We start from the raw sequence: 19,488 nt of genomic DNA, 5'->3' as shown, positions 1-19,488 counted from the left end.
TAAGAACATATCTACGTGGACTATAATTTATTTCTGATTTATGAAGAAAGTTGAATTCTATCTAACTGCAACAAATGAAGAAAAGAACCTTTGGAGGAAGGAAAAAAATATCCTATGGGTAGATTAGAAAAAGCAAACTCTATTAAAACTGGCAGAGTGATGGCTGAGAGGGGGATATGATTGCTCTTTAAAGTACTTCAGAGAAGGGGCTTGTTTATGCTACAGGGTAATGTTGGACTATAACAAATGGGATGCACACAAATGTAGGTAGGAAATGAAGACTGTGGAGGGGGAAAAAATGAAGCAACAGTAAGATAGAGCTTGGATTATGTTTATGAAAGGATTATGTAGCACTCCTGCTAGCAGGAGGCAGCACCAGAAGAGTTCCCCTTGCTCACTAACTCAAAAATAAATACTGCCAGTTGCTTCCTATTTCTTTCTTTTACACTGTATCAGACATGGAACATGGGAAAAATCTTCTCTTGCAGCAGGAAAACTAGCACAGGAGAAAACAGGCAGAGTTTTGCATGTGGTCTCAAAATTTAAACCACAGAGTCATGAAGTGGACAACATGATGCAAATGGTGATGTCAAGTTCTCGCAATACACCCACTCACATCTATATTGGTCTTAAATGAATAATTGAGAAGTCTTCTGACAATGACTGAGCTCAGAAAGCAATAGCTTCTGAAGAGATGGATTCACTGACATAGCATGGGGAAGATTTCTGCCAAGTTTTGTTTTGGAACTTGAATACACAGCAAGTGCTGTGGCATCCTAGTGGCAGCAGAAATTCACAAACTGGATCGCTGTCCCCACAACAGCCTCATCCTGTGGCATATTCAGTGCACAGAAGAAATTCGGATGCAATGATATTGACCATATTCCAGATGCTGGCCAAAAAAAAAAAAAGAGAATGGAGTGAGTCATTTTCTTGCACTTATGCAAAAAATCTTCTTTGACGTTAATATAATATCCTCACACAGACATAACAAATTAAGGCATCACCTGGATGGCAAGTCTCACTGAGCAATATTTCCGGCTGCCAGGAATTTAGAAACCAGGTTACACCCTGCTAAGGCATCCAGAGCTCACTATACACAGGGCAGCCTATTCTATCCCCCTAAACACAGTGGTAACCCTACCTTGGAATTCCAGAGATTTCATCACCTAATCCTGTTTATTCCCCTAGTAATGCCAAATTATTCATCCTTGTTAATGAATTGTAATAAAATAAAATTAAATTAAAAACATTTGCTGAGTGCTGACTTTTTAACAGAAAGAAGGTAAATAAAATAAAGTTAAAATACTTAAAAGACAAAGAATGTATTTTTATAAACTGAAAGAGCAATGCCAAATTCACTTTGTTCTCTCAGTGGCAAGCCAAAAAAATTGCAGAAAACAGTAAAAACGTGGTCACATCATCTGTTACGATGTTTTTTGTGAAAGAACTGTTGCAGAGGAGGGCATTTTGTCATCTCAGTAAATTCAGCTCTCCTGTGATGGATAATTTTTGGTCTGTAAACTATCAATATTCTCACGTAAGGTAATAAGCGTTGTAGTTCAATAAAGGCCATAGCATTTGGTTTATGAAATGGAACAGCAACAAAAATGAAAAAAACCATTCTGAATAGAAAAGAAAAACAAACTAAAGGTCTGCAGAAACAAAATGAAGTTATAAAGAAATTTGAGTCAGCTTTTGTTTTCCTGTTTAAGAGAGACTCACTAGGTTAAGCTATAGTCATTTGCCATAGTGAAAGAATTCAGTTCAGACACAGGATGAAAGCTGAAAAGTTCTGATGAAAGCAAATCAAACTATTAAAAGCTGATAGACAGGAGTTACAGGAATCATTTGAAGACTTATCCTTAGCTGGAAAGGGCACGTTTAAATATCAAAGCAATGGACCTTTCAGGGATTAAGGTTTAAATACTGAGAACCTAGACTTCATTTTGTGGATGGGAAAAGCTCCACATTAGAAATGTTACATAAGGAAAAAAAGGTTGGCAAGGATAAGACAACCTTGCTTGGACTCAAAGGCCTATGCAGAACCAAAGACGATACAAAGGAGGTCAGTGAGAAATTTAGAAGGGTACTGGTAGGAAGCATCTCCGTCTGGTTTCCTAATAATAATTGGCTTCTGGCAAAACAAAAAGTAACATTAAGAGGCTTTAGAACCTTTTTGAAGAAAGAAGGAAAAAAAGAGTTAGAGACTGTAATACAGTAAGCATTCAAGAAGACCACGAAACATGGAGCTGAAGAAAAGCTTCTAAGTGCTGACATATACAACAGTCAGATGAAAACATCTGTCCAGGATGCCAATAATATAAAGTGATTTTCATAGAGAACTAAGTAGGCATTACAGTTGAATGGGAAAACAGGCCAGGGTCCAATAAGTAGCATCTGGAAAAGTGACAGTTGCGTATTACTGAATTGAACACTTCTAAGATGGACCTGGGAACAATATGTATATGAAATTTCATGGCACTGTGAGAAATTTACTAAAGTAAATTCTAATCTCATGATAATAGCCAAAAAAGACTCTACAAAGTCAACAGGGTTATTGAAACGTGACAAGGGACACAAGTGGAATAGCTTCTAATTAAGGTCATACCAGAAGGGAATCATAGAATTGCTCAGGTAGGAAAAGACCTTCAAGATCATCAAGTCCAACCACAACCTAACCATACTACCCTAATAACCCTCTGCTAAATCATGTCCCTGAGCACCACATCCAAATGTTTTTTAAACACATCCAGGGATGGTGACTCAACCACCTCCCTGGGGAACCTATTCCAGTGCTTCACAACCCTTTCTGTAAAGAATTTTTTCCTGATGTTCAACCTAAACCTCCCCTGATGCAACTTGAGGCCATTTCCCCTCGTCCTGTCACCTGTTACTAGTGAAAAGGGACCAATCCCACTATCACTGCAATCACCTTTCAGGTATTTGAAGAGAGCAATAAGGTCTCCTCTCAGCCTCCTCTTACCCAGTCTAAACAGCCCCAGTTCCTTCAGTCTGTCTTTGTAGGGCATATTCTCCAAGCTCTTCACAAAGCTTGCTGCCCTTCTTTGGACCTGCTCCAGCACCTCAGTGTCCCTTCCGTATTGAGTGCCCAAAACTGAATGCTGAATCAGGCAAGTGAGAGGAAAAAGAGAAAAGTACTCCAAATGAGAAGTACCACAATGGGAAGAACTATGCCAATTAAAGTAATACAGCTTATCTATTTTCCTTGCAAAGGCAACTGAGATCAAGAAACTTAATGTCTAATTAAAGAGAACAGAAAGTGTACCTTCTGATCCCAAGACTGTGCTGTGCCTTCATGTGATTGTTACGTCCAGTGATTCTCTCTGGAACACGCAAGAGAGATGCTAGGAAAGGAAGGTTCACCTACCCTACTACAAGGACTCTGGGGAGAGAGCTTGAGGGAACATGCAGAGTGCAGTTTACATACCCATTACACGGTAAGCACCCTGCAAGCACCGAAAGACTGTGGTAGAGTTTTCTGTGAAAGACAGCTGACCATTACTAACTGGACTGGAATCACCAAATTATTTCTCTCAAGTCAGTTGTTGCTAACATTGTCTTGACATTTAAGTAGAGCACTTCCCTTTGGCAACAGCAGAACTGTGTGTGCCATATTAAAATATCTTGGATTTGTTTCTTTCTGCTCCCATGGTGAGGACTTGCTAAAAATTCCTGGACTTCAGAACTCCAGCAATAATTCCAAAACAAAATGTTGGAAGCACATTTTTTTAAATGCCTGCAGCAACAAAAATAGCACATCCCTAGGACCTTGAGCATCTCAGGAATCCATCAACCAATTGCATAACTTTTCCAGTTTCTCATTCCCACCTCTAAGACTCAGTACTACAGGAGACTGGGGAAGGAGCATCACAGTCCTGAAAGAAAGGTGCTGGCTTTGCAGTCCCAAAGCCAATGGGATACACCATGCCGAGAGATGATGAGATTTACTCTGAAAAATGTGTCTGGGACAGGACCAGATAATGAACCTCACCGATTCACAAACCCTCTTAAGGCATTTCCATTTCCGTTTCCACTCTTCCTTCTCTTGCATGCTCTGTTTGCTCTTCAGTAATAAATAAATAATTAAAAATACTGCACTGTAAAGCAGGCCTTACTATACCCTAAGCATGTTGGGGGGGGTCATCACAACTGATTGCACCATATGCTTTGATGAAGGAGAACCTGTGTCTTGTGCTGCTCTTCCACCAGCATCAAGCTGTACTCATGCTGACATTAATACCAGCACAAAGAAGAAAGCTGGTCTCTTTATAAGACAGGAGGTAGGAGCTACATGCAGAAATCACTCGGACAATCATATTTTCTAACAACTCCTATCTGGACAGAAGTGAGTCAAAATCTACAGATTTGGTCTAGAACCTGTTTCTGTGATGAGAATGCAACCACATCAAAATCCCAGTAACAATCCGCATTCTGAGAAAGCCCTTTCTCAAAGGAAACCTCGATCCTTTGAGAAGCTAATCATGGGCTTCTGATATTGATCACTTTCACTTCCCACAGAGTTGTAAGGAATAGAAAATACTGCCAAAACTTCATTTGTCAGCTACTTCCCCCTTCTATTCACTACATCTTAATGAATAGCTTAATACAAAATAATTATCTGCAGATTGTTCTCTGAACTCCAACTGTTAATTTAAAAGAAGCAAGCACATAAAACCCTCCAGGAGTCCTAAAACACAATCCCTATGTACAGACAGTTATTATTTTTAGACATCTATAAAAACTGGTTTGTGATTATATGATGTGCAAAAAGGCCATTTTCATTCCACATCCCTGTCACATCTGCCACCTAACTTTGAAGATTTAAGTCTCTCTATCCTGCATGTGAAAACCGAAAATGCCACATGTGTGGGGTTTACTCGGAAGCTGAGGGCATGTATGTGAGAAAAGCATAAGGACTTGCAAAACTACACGTGAAAGAAAACTTCAAATTGTCTGCCAGATACCAGTAGAATAATAGGTGGTATTAACATTTTTTCTTCTCATTTTTAGAGCTCATTTTTTGAGAACTGGATTCTTGTGCTTCAGAAGCAAAGTTACTGGAAACAGAAAGTCTACCTGGGTTTCTACCAAAATACTATCTATGTAGTCTGAGAAGGGATTACATGCTTTAAATCACTACCTTGGTAGCCAGTTTTTAATAAAGTCCCAGCACTGCTTGGAAAGATATTTTTCTGGCTTCTCCATCTACAGCTTTTTTGTGGTGTGATGTGTGTGAAGGGAGATGTAGGGAAAATGAAAAGGGAAACATCTGCTACTGCCACGTGTCTTCCAGCTAGTTCCAGGGGCTGAGATGTAGAGAGGAAGAGTCATTACAAGTCTGCAGCTCATCTTCTACTTCCACAATTCCACAAGCAGGATACGATTATTAACAACACATCCCCTCTATTTAGAATTTTCCGTCCCTTTTACCAGCATTATCCAGAAATGGGAAGGACATCAGCTGATGAATTAAGAACTGCAAAGGTCACAGAATGGTACACTGCAGCATTACTTTCAGTAAGACCTTGGCAATTCTGCATTCAGTAAATACGTGAATATTATCAGAGACAAGCATCAGATAGTAATAATGCTTCTCATCATAGCCTTGAACTGCCTAAGTTACTGAAAGAAAACCTCCTTCTTGCAATTTAGGGGCAAAATAGAGTGCCACCCAGAAACCTATCTTCACAGCTACACAGGACAGAGAATAGCAGATGGGCTCAGAGTGGGAAAGAACTTCTGAAGATCATCTGTTCAACTCCCTTGATCAAAGCTGCGACAGTAACAGCAGGTTGTTCTGAATCAAGCTTAGGTGGTTTTTTAATATCTCCAAGGATGGAGACTGCACAACTACCCCGGGCTACTTCTTGGACAGTCCAACTCCCTTGCCAGTGAATGAGATCTTTCTTATTTTTAAATGGGAATTCCTGTTTATGCCCACTACCTTTTTTCTTCTCACTGGGCTCTACTGAAAAGTAGATTAGCTCCATTTCGTTTACTCACCCCATGGTGTCCTCCAGAACCCCAAGATCCTTCCTTGCCAAGTTGCTCCCAACCAGTAAGTCCTAGGCTGGTGCCTGCAGTTACTAATCCCTGCATGTGGGAATATTTTGCATTTCCCTCTTTTGAACTTCATGAATTCCTATCAGCCCATTTCTCCAGAGCGTTGAGGTCCTCCTGATGGGCTGTGCAACACTGGTGTATCAGCCACTTCTCCCAGATCTGTATCATCTGCAAGCTTGCTCAAGTCGCACTTTGTCCATCGCCCAGGTCATTAATGAAGATATCTTTTCAAACAGATTATTTTTTACCTTTTTTTTTTTTTAACAGTACCATAACTGATGCCTCTACCTTTTCTTTAGAGGACTGCCTATTCACCACAACAAGTAGCTTTTTTAGTCCTGCATAAAGTTCAATAAATCAAAATTTATGAACTCTAGATTCAGGTCTGATAATCTCCAGACTTCCTTTATGGACTGCAAGAATTCATACTGCTCTTATAACATTCAAGGTTATTCAGGAATTGAAAATTGAGCAATGCAGACCTATTACACAATGAACCTTTGATCTGTAAAATCCAACCCAACATGAAATTTTCTTTTTTATGACTTGACTTTAAGATTTACTACAGCTCTGGCTTATTCAAAAATCTCAGGAGGCTGCTCCAATAATTCATTTTGAAATTCTGAACGCTGATCCATCAGACATAGAACAAAATTACAGCTCTCTACTAAAGTCAAGCAGAAAAAGAACATCTGGTGTTGAGGACAGAGCTGATCAGCTGTGAGCTTTTCCACTGGGAAACTCATAAAATGAGCTACTAGAGAGTGAGGATGTGTTTCTGTAAGGAAGGAACAATAGGAAATGCTTTCCCTTATTTATTCCTTGTAACTTTCCCAAAGAGCAGCAGTTACAGCATACATGTCTTCTCCAGTACCAAAACAAAGCACAGAATAATAATAATAATAAAAGATTAATAAAAAAATGCTTTTAAACCAATTTTGCAGTGGAAAATGAGTCCATTTTGTCCTCATTATTGAAGACATCTTCCAACAAGAAAGGACTGTTACACTGTGAAACTACAAGGAAGGTCAGAGCCACCCACATCCTCTAGTAATGTTACTATTAACATACCAGTGGAAGTAGCCTGGCTGAAGACTAGACTTCAATTACTGCTCAGAAAAAAACTGAGTAAATTAACCATGTTCATTCCATAATTGGGTTCATCTCTGAAAACAGAAAAGCAAAAAATTTATGACTGTGTTCAACACTTGGGAAGGTGACAAACATCTGGAACACACATCAACAGTAAGTAAAATTTAAGATGCTACTATAAATAAATAGGACACCTGGTGTCACAACTCTCAGTTTTTAATAGCTGAAAGGAGTTGGAAATCAGTTTATTCATCATCTCAGAAGATAAAGTGCTATAAAATTTTACTTTTTTAATAACATTATTTCAAGAAAGCTAACTGTTATTGCCCATTATTACATTGATCATCAATTCCTTTCACAAGATCCTGTCATCAGTTTTCTATACTTTTCAAACAACCTTTCAGCATTTGCACTGAAGACTTCCATGTTTGCCAAGACTTAACCTGTGTTTGGAAAATTTCATCCAGCACAGCTATTTCCAGAAGGCAAAGGGACAATTTTTTTGCTCACTATTAATTGCTAATCTTTTTGAGATGTACCAGTGTGGGCTCAGAACTTTCTCAGTGTATTTTTTTGTTGCAGAGATTGGCATTAGCATGCCCAAATTTTGGCAATTTGAAGAATATGCAGTTTGAAAGCCTGAAGGTGACTTTAGATTGCATTAAAGCTCAGAATTTTAACTTCAACTAAACTCTCTGAAAGACTCCCTGATTCTGTATGGGCACTTAAAGGTAGCCAGTAGCTCTCACTATCAAATGCCAGTATATTTCAGCACTCCTAGACCAATAAACAAATGTAACTGATGCATCAAGTTGTTTTTTTTGTTGTTGCTGTTATTACAGTTTACAAGTGAATAAGTTTGCAAGTGAAAAAGGAAAAATATACAGGGACAGACTCTCCTAACTGTTCCTTTTTGAGCTGAAAATTGTAAGCCAGAAGACTAAGAAATAGAATCTGTTGTCAGAATACTTATTATATAGCTTAAAAAATAGATATCTGAAAACAAAGATAAAATAGTGAAAACTGTTGGACTGGAAAGATACACTGTGATGATGAGAGAAATGAAGGGTGATAAATGAGTATTTCAGGAATACGATCACCCCAAAGAGAAAACATACTGTTCTTTTGTTCCAAATGATGACAGTTCACAATCTCATCTTCCAGATCCAACTGTCATAATCAACCTATATCTGCTTCACAGAAGTAGATATGCACTCTCTAGTCTAAGGTAATGATTGGGAAAAAGAAGGAAGCGTATCAACTCCTCCCACTATCTCTGCTTTTAAAAATACTACATAAAATGTCATGCCTCCCAACTGTTGATTGTATTCAAGGAATCATTTCACTTGAATGTCATTTCAAACTGTCATTTGCATCTCAATTTTGATTTATTTTGCAAAATGCAGCATGGCTACGATCCTTTGAATTGCAGCCTTCCTGAACTGGGAACATCCTTTCTTGCTCACCCTATAAATAAAATATTCAATTGAAGTTGAGTACCATCAGAAAGTTTCTTTTCCACACAACTGTACTGACACAACAGCATCAGGACTTGCTCTGCAAACCTGAAAGTATTAATGGCAGAGGAAGGTTTTCAAAAAAAATAGCCAGTATTTGCAGAAATCTGTATTTAGATCCTGCTTAGCTATATAGAATATTGACATGACAAAGTGACTGAGTTTTAAGAAGAAGGTTGTCATTATCAAGCTACTAATCCACTCCTGATATGCCATTGCCAATCATACTGCAATGGAGAAGTTGTTGAGAAAGATAATTCAGAGAGAGGTTGATGTCATTTAAAAGGTTTTTTCTTCACTCTACATATGATGGATATGGAAGGTTATAGGAAGTTTCCTTGCTTCATCTGTGCCTCAGCTGCTACTCAGGCATGTCTGATCTTTTGTTTTCCCACCCTCTTTCAGCTCTACATCAACAGAGTATGCTATTACTTTATCACACTTCATGTTCTTTTGAATCATTTTGGACCTTTCACTGCCACTTGCCAGTACGAAAGGACGGTCAGTGCCAGGACTTCCCCATAACTCTTGCTTGGCCAAAGACATGCAAGATGACTAGCATATTTCTGGAGCTGATCCTACTGAAATGAACGGCATCTCTGTTGCACTTCGGAAACATTGGCTCCTAGTCCTAAAAGTACATTCTGGCAAGCCTGATCGCCTCCAGAACATCTGCGATCACCACCAGTCATCTGCTGAGCAGTGGCGGGAGTACATGGGCACTCTCTTGGGTGCCAAGCTCATTTCCACCCCATTCACCCTCTGAACATTCATTACAGCAGCAGGGTAGAAAGCCTGGGGCCAAACAGAAATGGTCCCACAGCTATAACTAGTGCCTGGGGCTCAACTCCTCAATTCTGAGTGAGGTGATGTGCAATTTGAGGCAGTTTATTTCTTTGAGGTTGCTTTCTGTATTATCTTATTTATTTACTGCATTGGAAAGCAAGGTAGTATTTTATAGATTATTTCTCATCCCAGCCGCAGCTTTCAGCACCTTGCCTTCTGTGCAAAAGTGATTCTCCTTTCTCAGCCTCAGCTCCATTCCCACCAACTCACAACCCTCTCATAAGACCTCTTTCTCATAACAGTTTGAAGTCCACAAATCTCTTCTCTGCCGTTAGAGCTGTGAAATCTACTGAATGAAAGGATAATTTAAGGTTTTGTAAACAATGAATAACAGACAACTGCAAAAATTCTTAACGAGAAACAAATTTTGAATTGTTTTCAGGTAGGGTTAGATATAAGAATTGCTGTTGTGATGTATACCAGCAGAAACTCTGCTTCAAAAATGTATTCTCTTTCTGATGTGCAGATGGGGAAGGGATGAACTATAAAGGAAAAAGCTATAAAATCTAGGAGCACGGATTGAAATAAGATAGAGATACAATGGGAGCTGGGATCTTGGTCACTCATGCTGCTGCTCCTGCAAACTGACTGCCGATGTGAACTTCTTACAAGTACATGCAATGATAGAATGATGTAGTGATACTTCCATTCTGACTTGCATTGCAAATCAGATGGGTGTACCTATTCTGCTGTCACTAAAACCTCTTACTGCATGATGTTATGATGGTGCTGCCATGGTAAGAGTGTCTCCAAGCATTTGATGCAGCCCTTCTGGGAGATGTTTTGTGGAAAAGCATTAACTGGGCACAACCTGCTGACCAGAGCTGTTTGAAAGGAGAAAGAGATTATTGACTCCAGCTGACTGCAGCTCTACTGTTCATCCTCAGGCAAAGATTCAGCTAAGGAACCCTACAAAAACTCACATCAACTGTTCCATGTCCTCCTTGCCCGTATCAACTGCTTACCTCTTTTTCTACAAAGAAGTTAATGACTTCTGCACAGAAAGGAGGCAGGTTCCAAGAATCCCTGCTGCACTGAGGTTTCAATCCTGGTCCAAAAGATGACAGGATGGTGCACCATTCAACAGACAGGAACAGTGATCTGTCCTGGGCCTGTTTGTGAGACAACTTCAGCCACTGCTGACCCCTGCAGAAACATCCTTACCAAGGTTAAGAAGCACAGGGGGCAACAGTTCCCAGTGAAAATGGCTCGGAATAAAGACAATTGGCAGTACCACATTGCTGCCAAACCTCTGGGTACTGCTGGGAGCAAGTACAGAAAACTTTTCAGAGTCAAATAAAGCAAGGAGTTCCAGCATTCTCACAAAGATATCAGAAAGGATGCATCCATCCTCAAGGATGTGTAAAGGTTATAAGTGAGGATTGTTCAGAGCAAAAAGGCAAGATACAACTAGCAAGAAAGGCCATTAATCCTGGAAAGAAGGTCTCAATCCTGACAAGGTAAAATTCTTCCATTTCTTCAAGAGAGCTTTAATCCAGCAGAATAAAATCATATATAAACAGACTGAAAATATGATGTAATCTCATATCAAACTCTACAAAATCCCTGCATTTGTAATTCCCGTTATGACTCAAGTCAGGCTGGGATCCATTTATTTGCTGTTTAACACTCTGCATGGGTTACAGGCTATGGGATTTTCTTCTGTCTGTTGGACTAGCGGTAAGGAGCAGGATGCAGAACCTTAAATGTAAACTACCTAGGCTATGCTGTAAACCATTGGCAGGTAAGTGGATCACTTCCCTGGATTTACACAAATCCATAAAAATATAAATTGATGACTTAAAGGTACAATGGAAAGCATTACCATTGTTTATACTCTTATGAGCATGCATTTCTAGCTGAAGAAATACTACTGATATATTTGTTTACCTACTATACATCCCTTTGAACTTGGTAGCTACACACCTGTGTATAAATTATTGGGCTTCTAAATCCTGTTCCTGATTTTAAATTCAAATAAATACAGACAATCTCATTTAAATGTTATGTCATGGGCTAATGTGCGAAGATTTTTTCTGTCTTAGGATATGTAGCAAAACTAAACTTAAACAGTATGGCTCATGAAGTCTATGGGGAATTTTAGGCAGGAGGAAATACTCAACATCCTTACAGCAAGTATTTAACACCTTGTCACCTTTGGCTTATTTCGTTACCACAGCATTTGAAATGCATATCTGTTCAGTGAACTCATTCTCAGCTCTAGCTACTAAGGAGAAAAAAATACAATCAGTCCAAAAAACAAGATCTTCAGACACATACACCAAATAAAAACAACACTGAAAGATCTTCCCCTCAAAACCATACTAAAGCTTGAAGCTTAGCAGCCTTATGAACTATTTTCCAATGCAGAGATGTTCAGGCAATCCTAACCGTTGGATGTGCAAGGAAAAGAAACAACAGACACTATATTCTTCGCTCAAATCTAAGAAAACCCAGCTCCTTCTGAAATTATTGAGAGATACACAGATAATCAAGATTCAAACACTATGAGATACTAGTGTTTCTTTAAGACATTAGTATATAATTCATCACCATATTGCTTACATCCACCCATGCAAAACGCCCACTGGATCAGGCTCTCCCACACATAAAAATATTTAACTAGGTAAGACTTTCCTCACCAAGTGAAATCATAAAACTTTAATTCAGGGTTCAAACTCAAACCCACCTTCCTCACTCTCATATACATAAAAAGTAAACAAATGACTAAAAAGAAATTGCTTAGTATGCAGCCCCTGGAAACCATGGAGACTTCTGTGATGAGTCTCTAAGCTTACATGATGAACCTCAAATTAAAAATGAAATTATGTAACACTGCCATGCCCCCCCCAAAAGTACTGTCTATACCCATTGTAACTACTCATGTTTTTTCCCTACCCCTATTTGCAACCTGCTCACTTTTGTCTTTCTTAAATGGGTGTAATTCAGTTTGATGGAAAGCAGGATGAGGAATAAAAATCTCTGGATTGCTTTTTTAGGTTATGTGATATGTTCAAATAAAGTATCAAGCTTCAATGTGAAGTTATGGCTTTATTTACTTCCCTTAGGATGCTGGGTGGTTATTTATTTTTCTGTGTGGATGTTGACATTGTTATAATTTTGTAATAATAATAAAAAGAATGAAAATAAAGGTAAATCAGTTTGGAGGGTGTTTGTCATTCACTAACATAAATATATTTCATATTCTATGAATAGAGAAATAACTTACAATGTTACAGACTGCTTACCTAACAAACTATAATGTTATTTACTCAGGGTTATTGTGGACCATAATAAGCTAGCACATCCTTTTAAGTGCTGAGTAACAAATTGGCACCAGAAGGCAGCACTATTATTTTGCATAATAATTATTTAGCACCATCAGCCTGCTGAAGAATTTGCCTGTTCCCTTGTGGTGGTGATCTTACACAGTGAGTGCATCTTCCTGCAAGGTGTGGCCGAGCAAGGAAATGCTCTGCTATGCAGAAGTCTCAATCCACCTGTGCTGCTCAGAACAACAGCTGTTCAGCAGCCAAAAATCTCTATGGGACTGAAGCTGAACACCATTTTCCTCCCTTAGTGTACCTTCAAAACATCCTTACAGGTTCAGTTCGCAGTCACAAAGAATCACAGAGGTCAGAAGGGACCTCAAGAGATCACCGAAGTCCAACACCCCTGCTGAAGCAGGTACCCTGCAACAGATTGCTCAGTTAGGTGTTCAGATGGCACTGAGTATCTCCATAGAAGAAGACTCCACAACCTCTGGGGGCGATGTGTTTCAGTGCTCCATCACCCTTACCGTAAAGATGTGCTTTTGCATACTTGTATGCAACTTCCCATGTTCACATTTTAGGCCACTGCTCCTTGTCCTACCACTAAACACCACTAAGAAGAACCTGGCTGCATCTATTTGCCTTCCACCTCACTGAAGATATTTATAAACATTTATCAGATCTCCTCTCAGTCTTCTTTTCCTGAGGCTGAACAGACCCAGGTTACTCAGCCTTTCCTCATACAGGAGATGCTCCAGGCCTTAATCATCTTTGTGGTCTTCTGCTGGACTCCTTCTAGGAGATCCCTGTCTTTTTGAACTGGGGAGCCCAGAACTGGACATGCTACACTAAATGTGGCGTCACCAGGGAAGAGTAGAGGTCAGTTGCATCTACATGTTTCACTTACTGAATCTTGCTTTTCCCCAAGTGGTAGATGGGCCAGAAAAATTTTCTTTTCTCTCTTAAATCCTTCATTCAGGGGCTTGTGACAAAAAGGATACACAGCTCAGCAAGGTCAAGCACACACCTCACACCTAGATAAGGATTATCTATTCCTTCCAGATACTTCATACCTAACAGAACTGGAGTGATTTAAAGGAAACACTGGTAAAATGAAGTGATTAAAAATCAAAATACAACAGGCATCCATTGATAGTAAAGTATTTGATCATAATAAACCAAGGATCTGCATTTATGTCAGAGGAAGAAGGAAGTCAAGAGGCAGCTTTCCTCTGAAAGTACACTATATCCCTATGTCTTCCTAACAGAAATGACAAATGAGACATTCATAATACTGCATTTATTTACCCCTCTTTTACCAGGACATTTATGAATGCCTGACTGAGCTGGACCAATATGTTCAGTTAGCAGAAAATCTGATTCCTTTGAAACTTAGTATTTCAGCTAGGTTAAATGATAGCTAGGAATCAGAAGAATAACCTAGGTACCTGTTCAGCAAAAATAAATAAATAAATAATTTGTTTCTGAAACAGAGCTTTTTTTATTTTCATCATTCAAAGCTGTAGCAAATTGATATGGTTACAGATTTAAATTAGGCAAAGTTATATGTGAAACATTTATGTATATATTAAACAAAGTGGGAAAACCTCTGAGAGACTATGGTAAATTATTATTCATCTGAAATCCCTTTAAATTAAGAAAAGGGATATTCGTATTTAAACTGAAAACATAGGAAGGAGGTGATATTTTTTTGACTGTTACTATGCCTGAGATCTTCAGATGTTCACAGCAGTCCAATTTGGTTTCAAAATCTACAGCCCTATAAAATATGGCATGGAACCTCCCCTCCTTGCCCTCTCTCAGCAAAACGAGCACAAGAGAATCCTTCTGAAAAACTGAGAAGTGTTTCTGCTTTCCACCTTTGTTTCCAATGAAAAAAATTCTCCCAAATTGCTGCTTTCCCATCAGTAACAGCATCCAAAAACACACTTCATAGTCAACCGCTCTACGGAGAAAAAACCCGACTTGGGGCATGTAATAAGCCACTTCCTCCATTATCCGTTATATATTATTTCTAGAGTTATTTATTTTAATGCCTTTACATGCTAATTAATGAAAAAAACGAACAAACAAAAAAACCAAAAAACAACCCACAGAACTCTACAGTACTTGATGCAAGAGCAGGTTAGGTACTAATCCTACTCCCATTTATGATATATTAGGCTTACCTATGGTGATGATGCTTGCTCCAAACAGCATCCCACAGTTTTTACATTACATCTGGTCTATATCATTTACATTTGTTGCATTCCAGTCCTTGTTAACATACTTGAAATGATGCATCAACCAAGATGATGCTGGAAAAGCTGAGGTTCTGCTAGTGCATTACATCCATTTGTAACCAGGGATTTCACACACATTTACATACATACATGTGAGATTAGAAATGCAACAAAGATATGCACCAAGAAACCACCAGGAGTAGATTACACAATTCCTTAGCTGAATTGTTTGAAATGCTTGCAATTCACACCTTCCTTTTAATTAAACCTTTAACAAACATTTAATTTGGGAACAGGGACATTCTGTTGGTTACTTAAGCCTGCATTATTGAGCTGCAATGGCACCTCCACATTCACAAGCACATGCTCTCGTAAATTTGGCTCTGCCTGCATTTTTGTGCTATTCATCATGGAATCAACAGGCAAAAATCAGCTGGATCTCACTGTATTTGGACAACCCCAAGCACCACAACTAAATCACTGCAGGTCTGTTTGCAGTGGCATTGCAAGGGAGCACAGTGACACAACAGATTCACCAGAACACAGTACCTGGTCAGTAGCGGGAATCGACTCCCATCTACGCTTCAGCAAGTACAGAGATTTCCGGCTCATGGTTTTGAATCTGCTCTAGAGGCTTTTCACACTCAAGAAAAAGGCTTCTTCCAAACCAGTGCCGAGAACCTTATTTCTGACTCCTCTGCTTCATGGCTGTAGATGGCAGAGCTCCCCGACGTACAGAAGTTTTGAAAGCTGCAGGGTTCAGATCGGTTTTGCCCAAGCTTCCTCCGTTTCTTTAAAGCATCTGTCTCCTTATAGTGCCATGACAAAGGGAATCAGGCGAGATAGTGAAAAGCCTAGCTTTCACTGACGAATTACCTCGCAGAAGCATGAAGTAGGTAGACAACACCAGACGCACTCAATCTGAAAATAGCTGTTGCTTAGGAACTGGAGGGGTAAAACGCAGCACCTCAGATATATAATTGAGAGCTTTTTATATTTAAAGAGAATTAAAAACACTGGACCTCACTGTTTCTCTCCTGATCACCGTCCCTTTATGATGCTGGAAGAACGATCACTCGATTCCACTGAATCCTGGGGCTACGCCTACATCTTCAGCAAGCCAAACAAGGCTTGATGACAGAGCAGCAAACAACTCCCATGCATTCAAGGTCCTTGAAAATGTCTGCAGAAAGTGTATTGTGGATGCCACTTGAAGTACCGTTGAATAATTAAAATACAGTTTGCCTAATTGCCAAGAATTGATTCTAGTAGTCACATTTCCTTTTTACATGTACTGACATTAGAAATAAACATGGATATTTTCCCCTTGCACAAGTTAGATGATGTGTTTTTACAGACCACATGTATATACAGAAGGATTTCCTTAGGTGAGGTAAAAATTCCTAAGCACTTAGGAATTTTTCAAACTTGGAATTCTAGTTCTGAAGTATTAATTGTGATCTCAATCAGTCTTAATCTTAAAATTCAAGCATAGAACATAATAAAATCCACTTTGCACTTTCTGCATATCACAGCTAGACAGTAAGTTTTTCATAGGAAGAATTAATAGCAGGAAGTCTTATTTCTAGAGATTAAAAAATGCAGGAATAAATGAAGAGGTATGTACTGCCATTTACTCTTTCTAAATCAACATGCAATTCACACTAGTAACAAGAGTTTTAAAGAAAAGTTATTCTAACTGAAAACACATGTGCTTACAACTATAAAAGGGTTCTGAAAGTAACACCTCCTATTTTAGTATATTGGCTCATGATGTCAGAGGTGGATGTAGTAGAGGTTGAACCTTCCAACCAATATCCTGTCACACCTTGTTGCTGTCTGACAGATGACAGCAGAGGGGCAGTTTGACAAAATACTGTCTGACATGGAAATGCTTGTGAAGCAAAGGTGTGGCACCTGTTCTACCATGCAGGAAAAATGGAAGCCAGTGACATTCATCAATGCTTCCTGAATGTTCATGGAGACCAAACAGTGGATGTGAGCACAGTGAGGTGGTAGGTGGTGTGTTTTGAACCAATACAAGGCTGAAGATGACAGTTTCCTAGATTGGAGCATTAATCAGTAACCACTACTAGCTGGAGTCAAAAAGACAGTCCATGGAGAGGCAACATGGGAATTCCCCATCAAAGAAAAAGTTCAAGACATAGTCCTTGGTGGGTAAAGTGATGTTCACTATCTTCTAGGATAGGAAAGGGTTGATCATTCTGGATTTCCTGGAAATCTTACCAAACCATCAGCTCTGACACTGACTAAGCTGAAGGCTCAAACTTTCAGTCAGGCCAAAGAAGAAAAGAATCTTTCTCTTGCAACATGATAACACCAGGCCCCACACCAGTTTGAAGACCATGAAGCACACTGCCAATTTTGGCTGGACTGTCCTACCACACCTGCTGAATAGTCTGGATTTGGTGCCTTCTGACTTCTGTCTGTTGAGGACAGCGAAAAATGGACTGTGCGAGCAACATTTTCCTAGCAATGACACTGTCATAGAAGCTGTGAAACAGTGGATCACTTCTGCTGGTGCAGATTTTTATGAGCATGAAATGAAGGCTCTTGTTCATGACTGGCAAAAAATGCATAGCTAATGGTGGTGACTACGTTGGAAAATTGTATTTTGTAGCTGAGAACTTGCTCTACCAAATGGTGCTATTGTGCTCTTTCTAACTGTTTCCATGGAAATAAACAGGATGCACTACTTTCAGAGTGATCTCTGTACTTATGTGAGCAATCTGTAATGGACTCAGCGAGGCACTGGTGTGGAAGTCAGGAGCAACTTAAACACTGTAAAACTTTTTTTTACTTGTACCATACATTCTACTGAATTACAGATGCTTATCAGGAGACAAACTCCTGCAAACAGAAATTCCTAAAAGATTAAGACTATCTGATATCCAGTGCTACCTGTAACTTCTTCAGTTTGCTTTTAACTCCTACAAGCAGAAAAATGAACATATTTTTGAAACGGTTCATTAAGAACTATGACATGCACTGGAATATTTTCCTTTTTCACATTTCAAACATAAACCATAGAAAATCTACTAGTTCTAAAACAAATCATGACAGGATTAGAATTCTACTTAATGAGTCCAGGTAGAATAATCTGATGAGTTTATATGTGAATTTTAATTTTACATTATGGCAACCCAGTGGTTCTACTTCCTTTCAAGTGACATAGCTAACACACACCCAGGTGGCTTCCTAAGATCTGTCTTCCCACTTTCCTCATAAGATTTAAAGGATCACTGAAGACCAAGAGAATCCACACCCCCTTTCTTCTCCTGTTGTTACTTTGCCCAGTCACTGGCCAATAAACACCTCTCTTTCCAAGTCCCATTTTTCTGCTGGAGGAAAGCCCCTCAGACATAGGAAGACCCCACAAGCAATGATAGGGCAGTTCCCACATGCAATTTTCAGTCCATCTCTAAAGAAAATTACTCACCTTAATTTTTAAACAGGACTTTGTTTAACATAGGATAAGTTTACTAAGGACAGAAATTGGAAACAATGCAACTGAATCACAAAAGGATTAAACCTCCAATCTTTTATATTGTATGTAAAAATTGTCCCCAACTTTTTCTCACCTTCAAAGAAATTATGTTTAACATTTGCTATCATAAGACTGTTTTCATAGTCATATAAGTAAGTCTGAGGCTATAGTACAATGAAATAAGCTTCTTTTTGTTTCCCTACTGAAAATCTTCTCGTTATATCCTGTGACAGGGCATTAGGACACCACATGCTGCTTAGAGAGCTTGGATTCTTTTTTTTTTTTCCCTCATCTTATTCAAGATCCCGTAACATTTCTGTGGTATATATTGATTGACAGATTTACAACATTCTTCCAAGATTTATAATACTTTCTAGAAATTTGGAAAGCACCCACACATGGAAAAAATGAAGTAAAAGAGTACTGAGAAATAACTTGATCAAAACTATGTACTTAAAGATGAATACCTACGCAGATTTTCATGGAACCATAGAATTATAGAATGGCTTGGGTAGGAAAAGACCTACCTCAAAGATTACCTAGTTTCAACCTCCATGCCAAAGACAGAGTTGTCAACCACTAAATCAGGCATTAGATCAGATTGCCCATGGCCCCATCCAACCTGGCCTTGAATACCTCCAGGGACAGGGCAATCACAACCTCTCTGGACAACCTGTTCCAACACCTCACCACCCTTTCAGTGAAAAATTCACCCCCTAATCTAAATCTCCCCTCTTTGAGTTTAAAACCTATCACTACCTACCTGTGTAAAAAGTTTATTTTCCTCCTCCAGTTTTCTCCAGTTTTGAAGGAACACACTTTCAGGGGTTACCATGACATAACAGTTTTGAAAGTTCTCAAACAACTGGATAGAATTTTCTGAAATTTCTATCTTTCCATTGAAAACTAGCTTGCTGTTACAA

At 39.0% G+C, this 19,488-nt stretch overlaps 1 protein-coding gene across 2 annotated transcripts in view; it reads right to left on the bottom strand.

Annotated features, from left to right (window-relative positions):
- Window positions 1–19,488, bottom strand: part of PDE3A (phosphodiesterase 3A) — a 247,002-nt gene that overhangs the window by 73,242 nt on the left and 154,272 nt on the right. The window contains exon 1 of one of the 2 annotated variants that reach the window (XM_090146012.1): window positions 15,607–15,751. The exons of the other annotated variant lie outside the window; for it this stretch is intronic. Coding sequence (XP_090002138.1) covers window positions 15,607–15,669 — 63 coding nt within the window. The 5' untranslated portion in view covers window positions 15,670–15,751. Of the gene's footprint in view, window positions 1–15,606; window positions 15,752–19,488 lie in introns of those variants that run through there. 2 annotated transcript variants of the gene reach the window in all.

Source organism: Phasianus colchicus, chromosome 1 (assembly GCF_987193195.1).
Source record: "Phasianus colchicus chromosome 1, bPhaCol1.hap1.1, whole genome shotgun sequence".
NCBI classification, from domain to species: Eukaryota; Metazoa; Chordata; class Aves; order Galliformes; family Phasianidae; genus Phasianus; species Phasianus colchicus.
The sequence above is the reverse complement of the archived record's forward strand: the minus strand, read 5'-3'. Positions and strand labels throughout refer to the sequence as shown.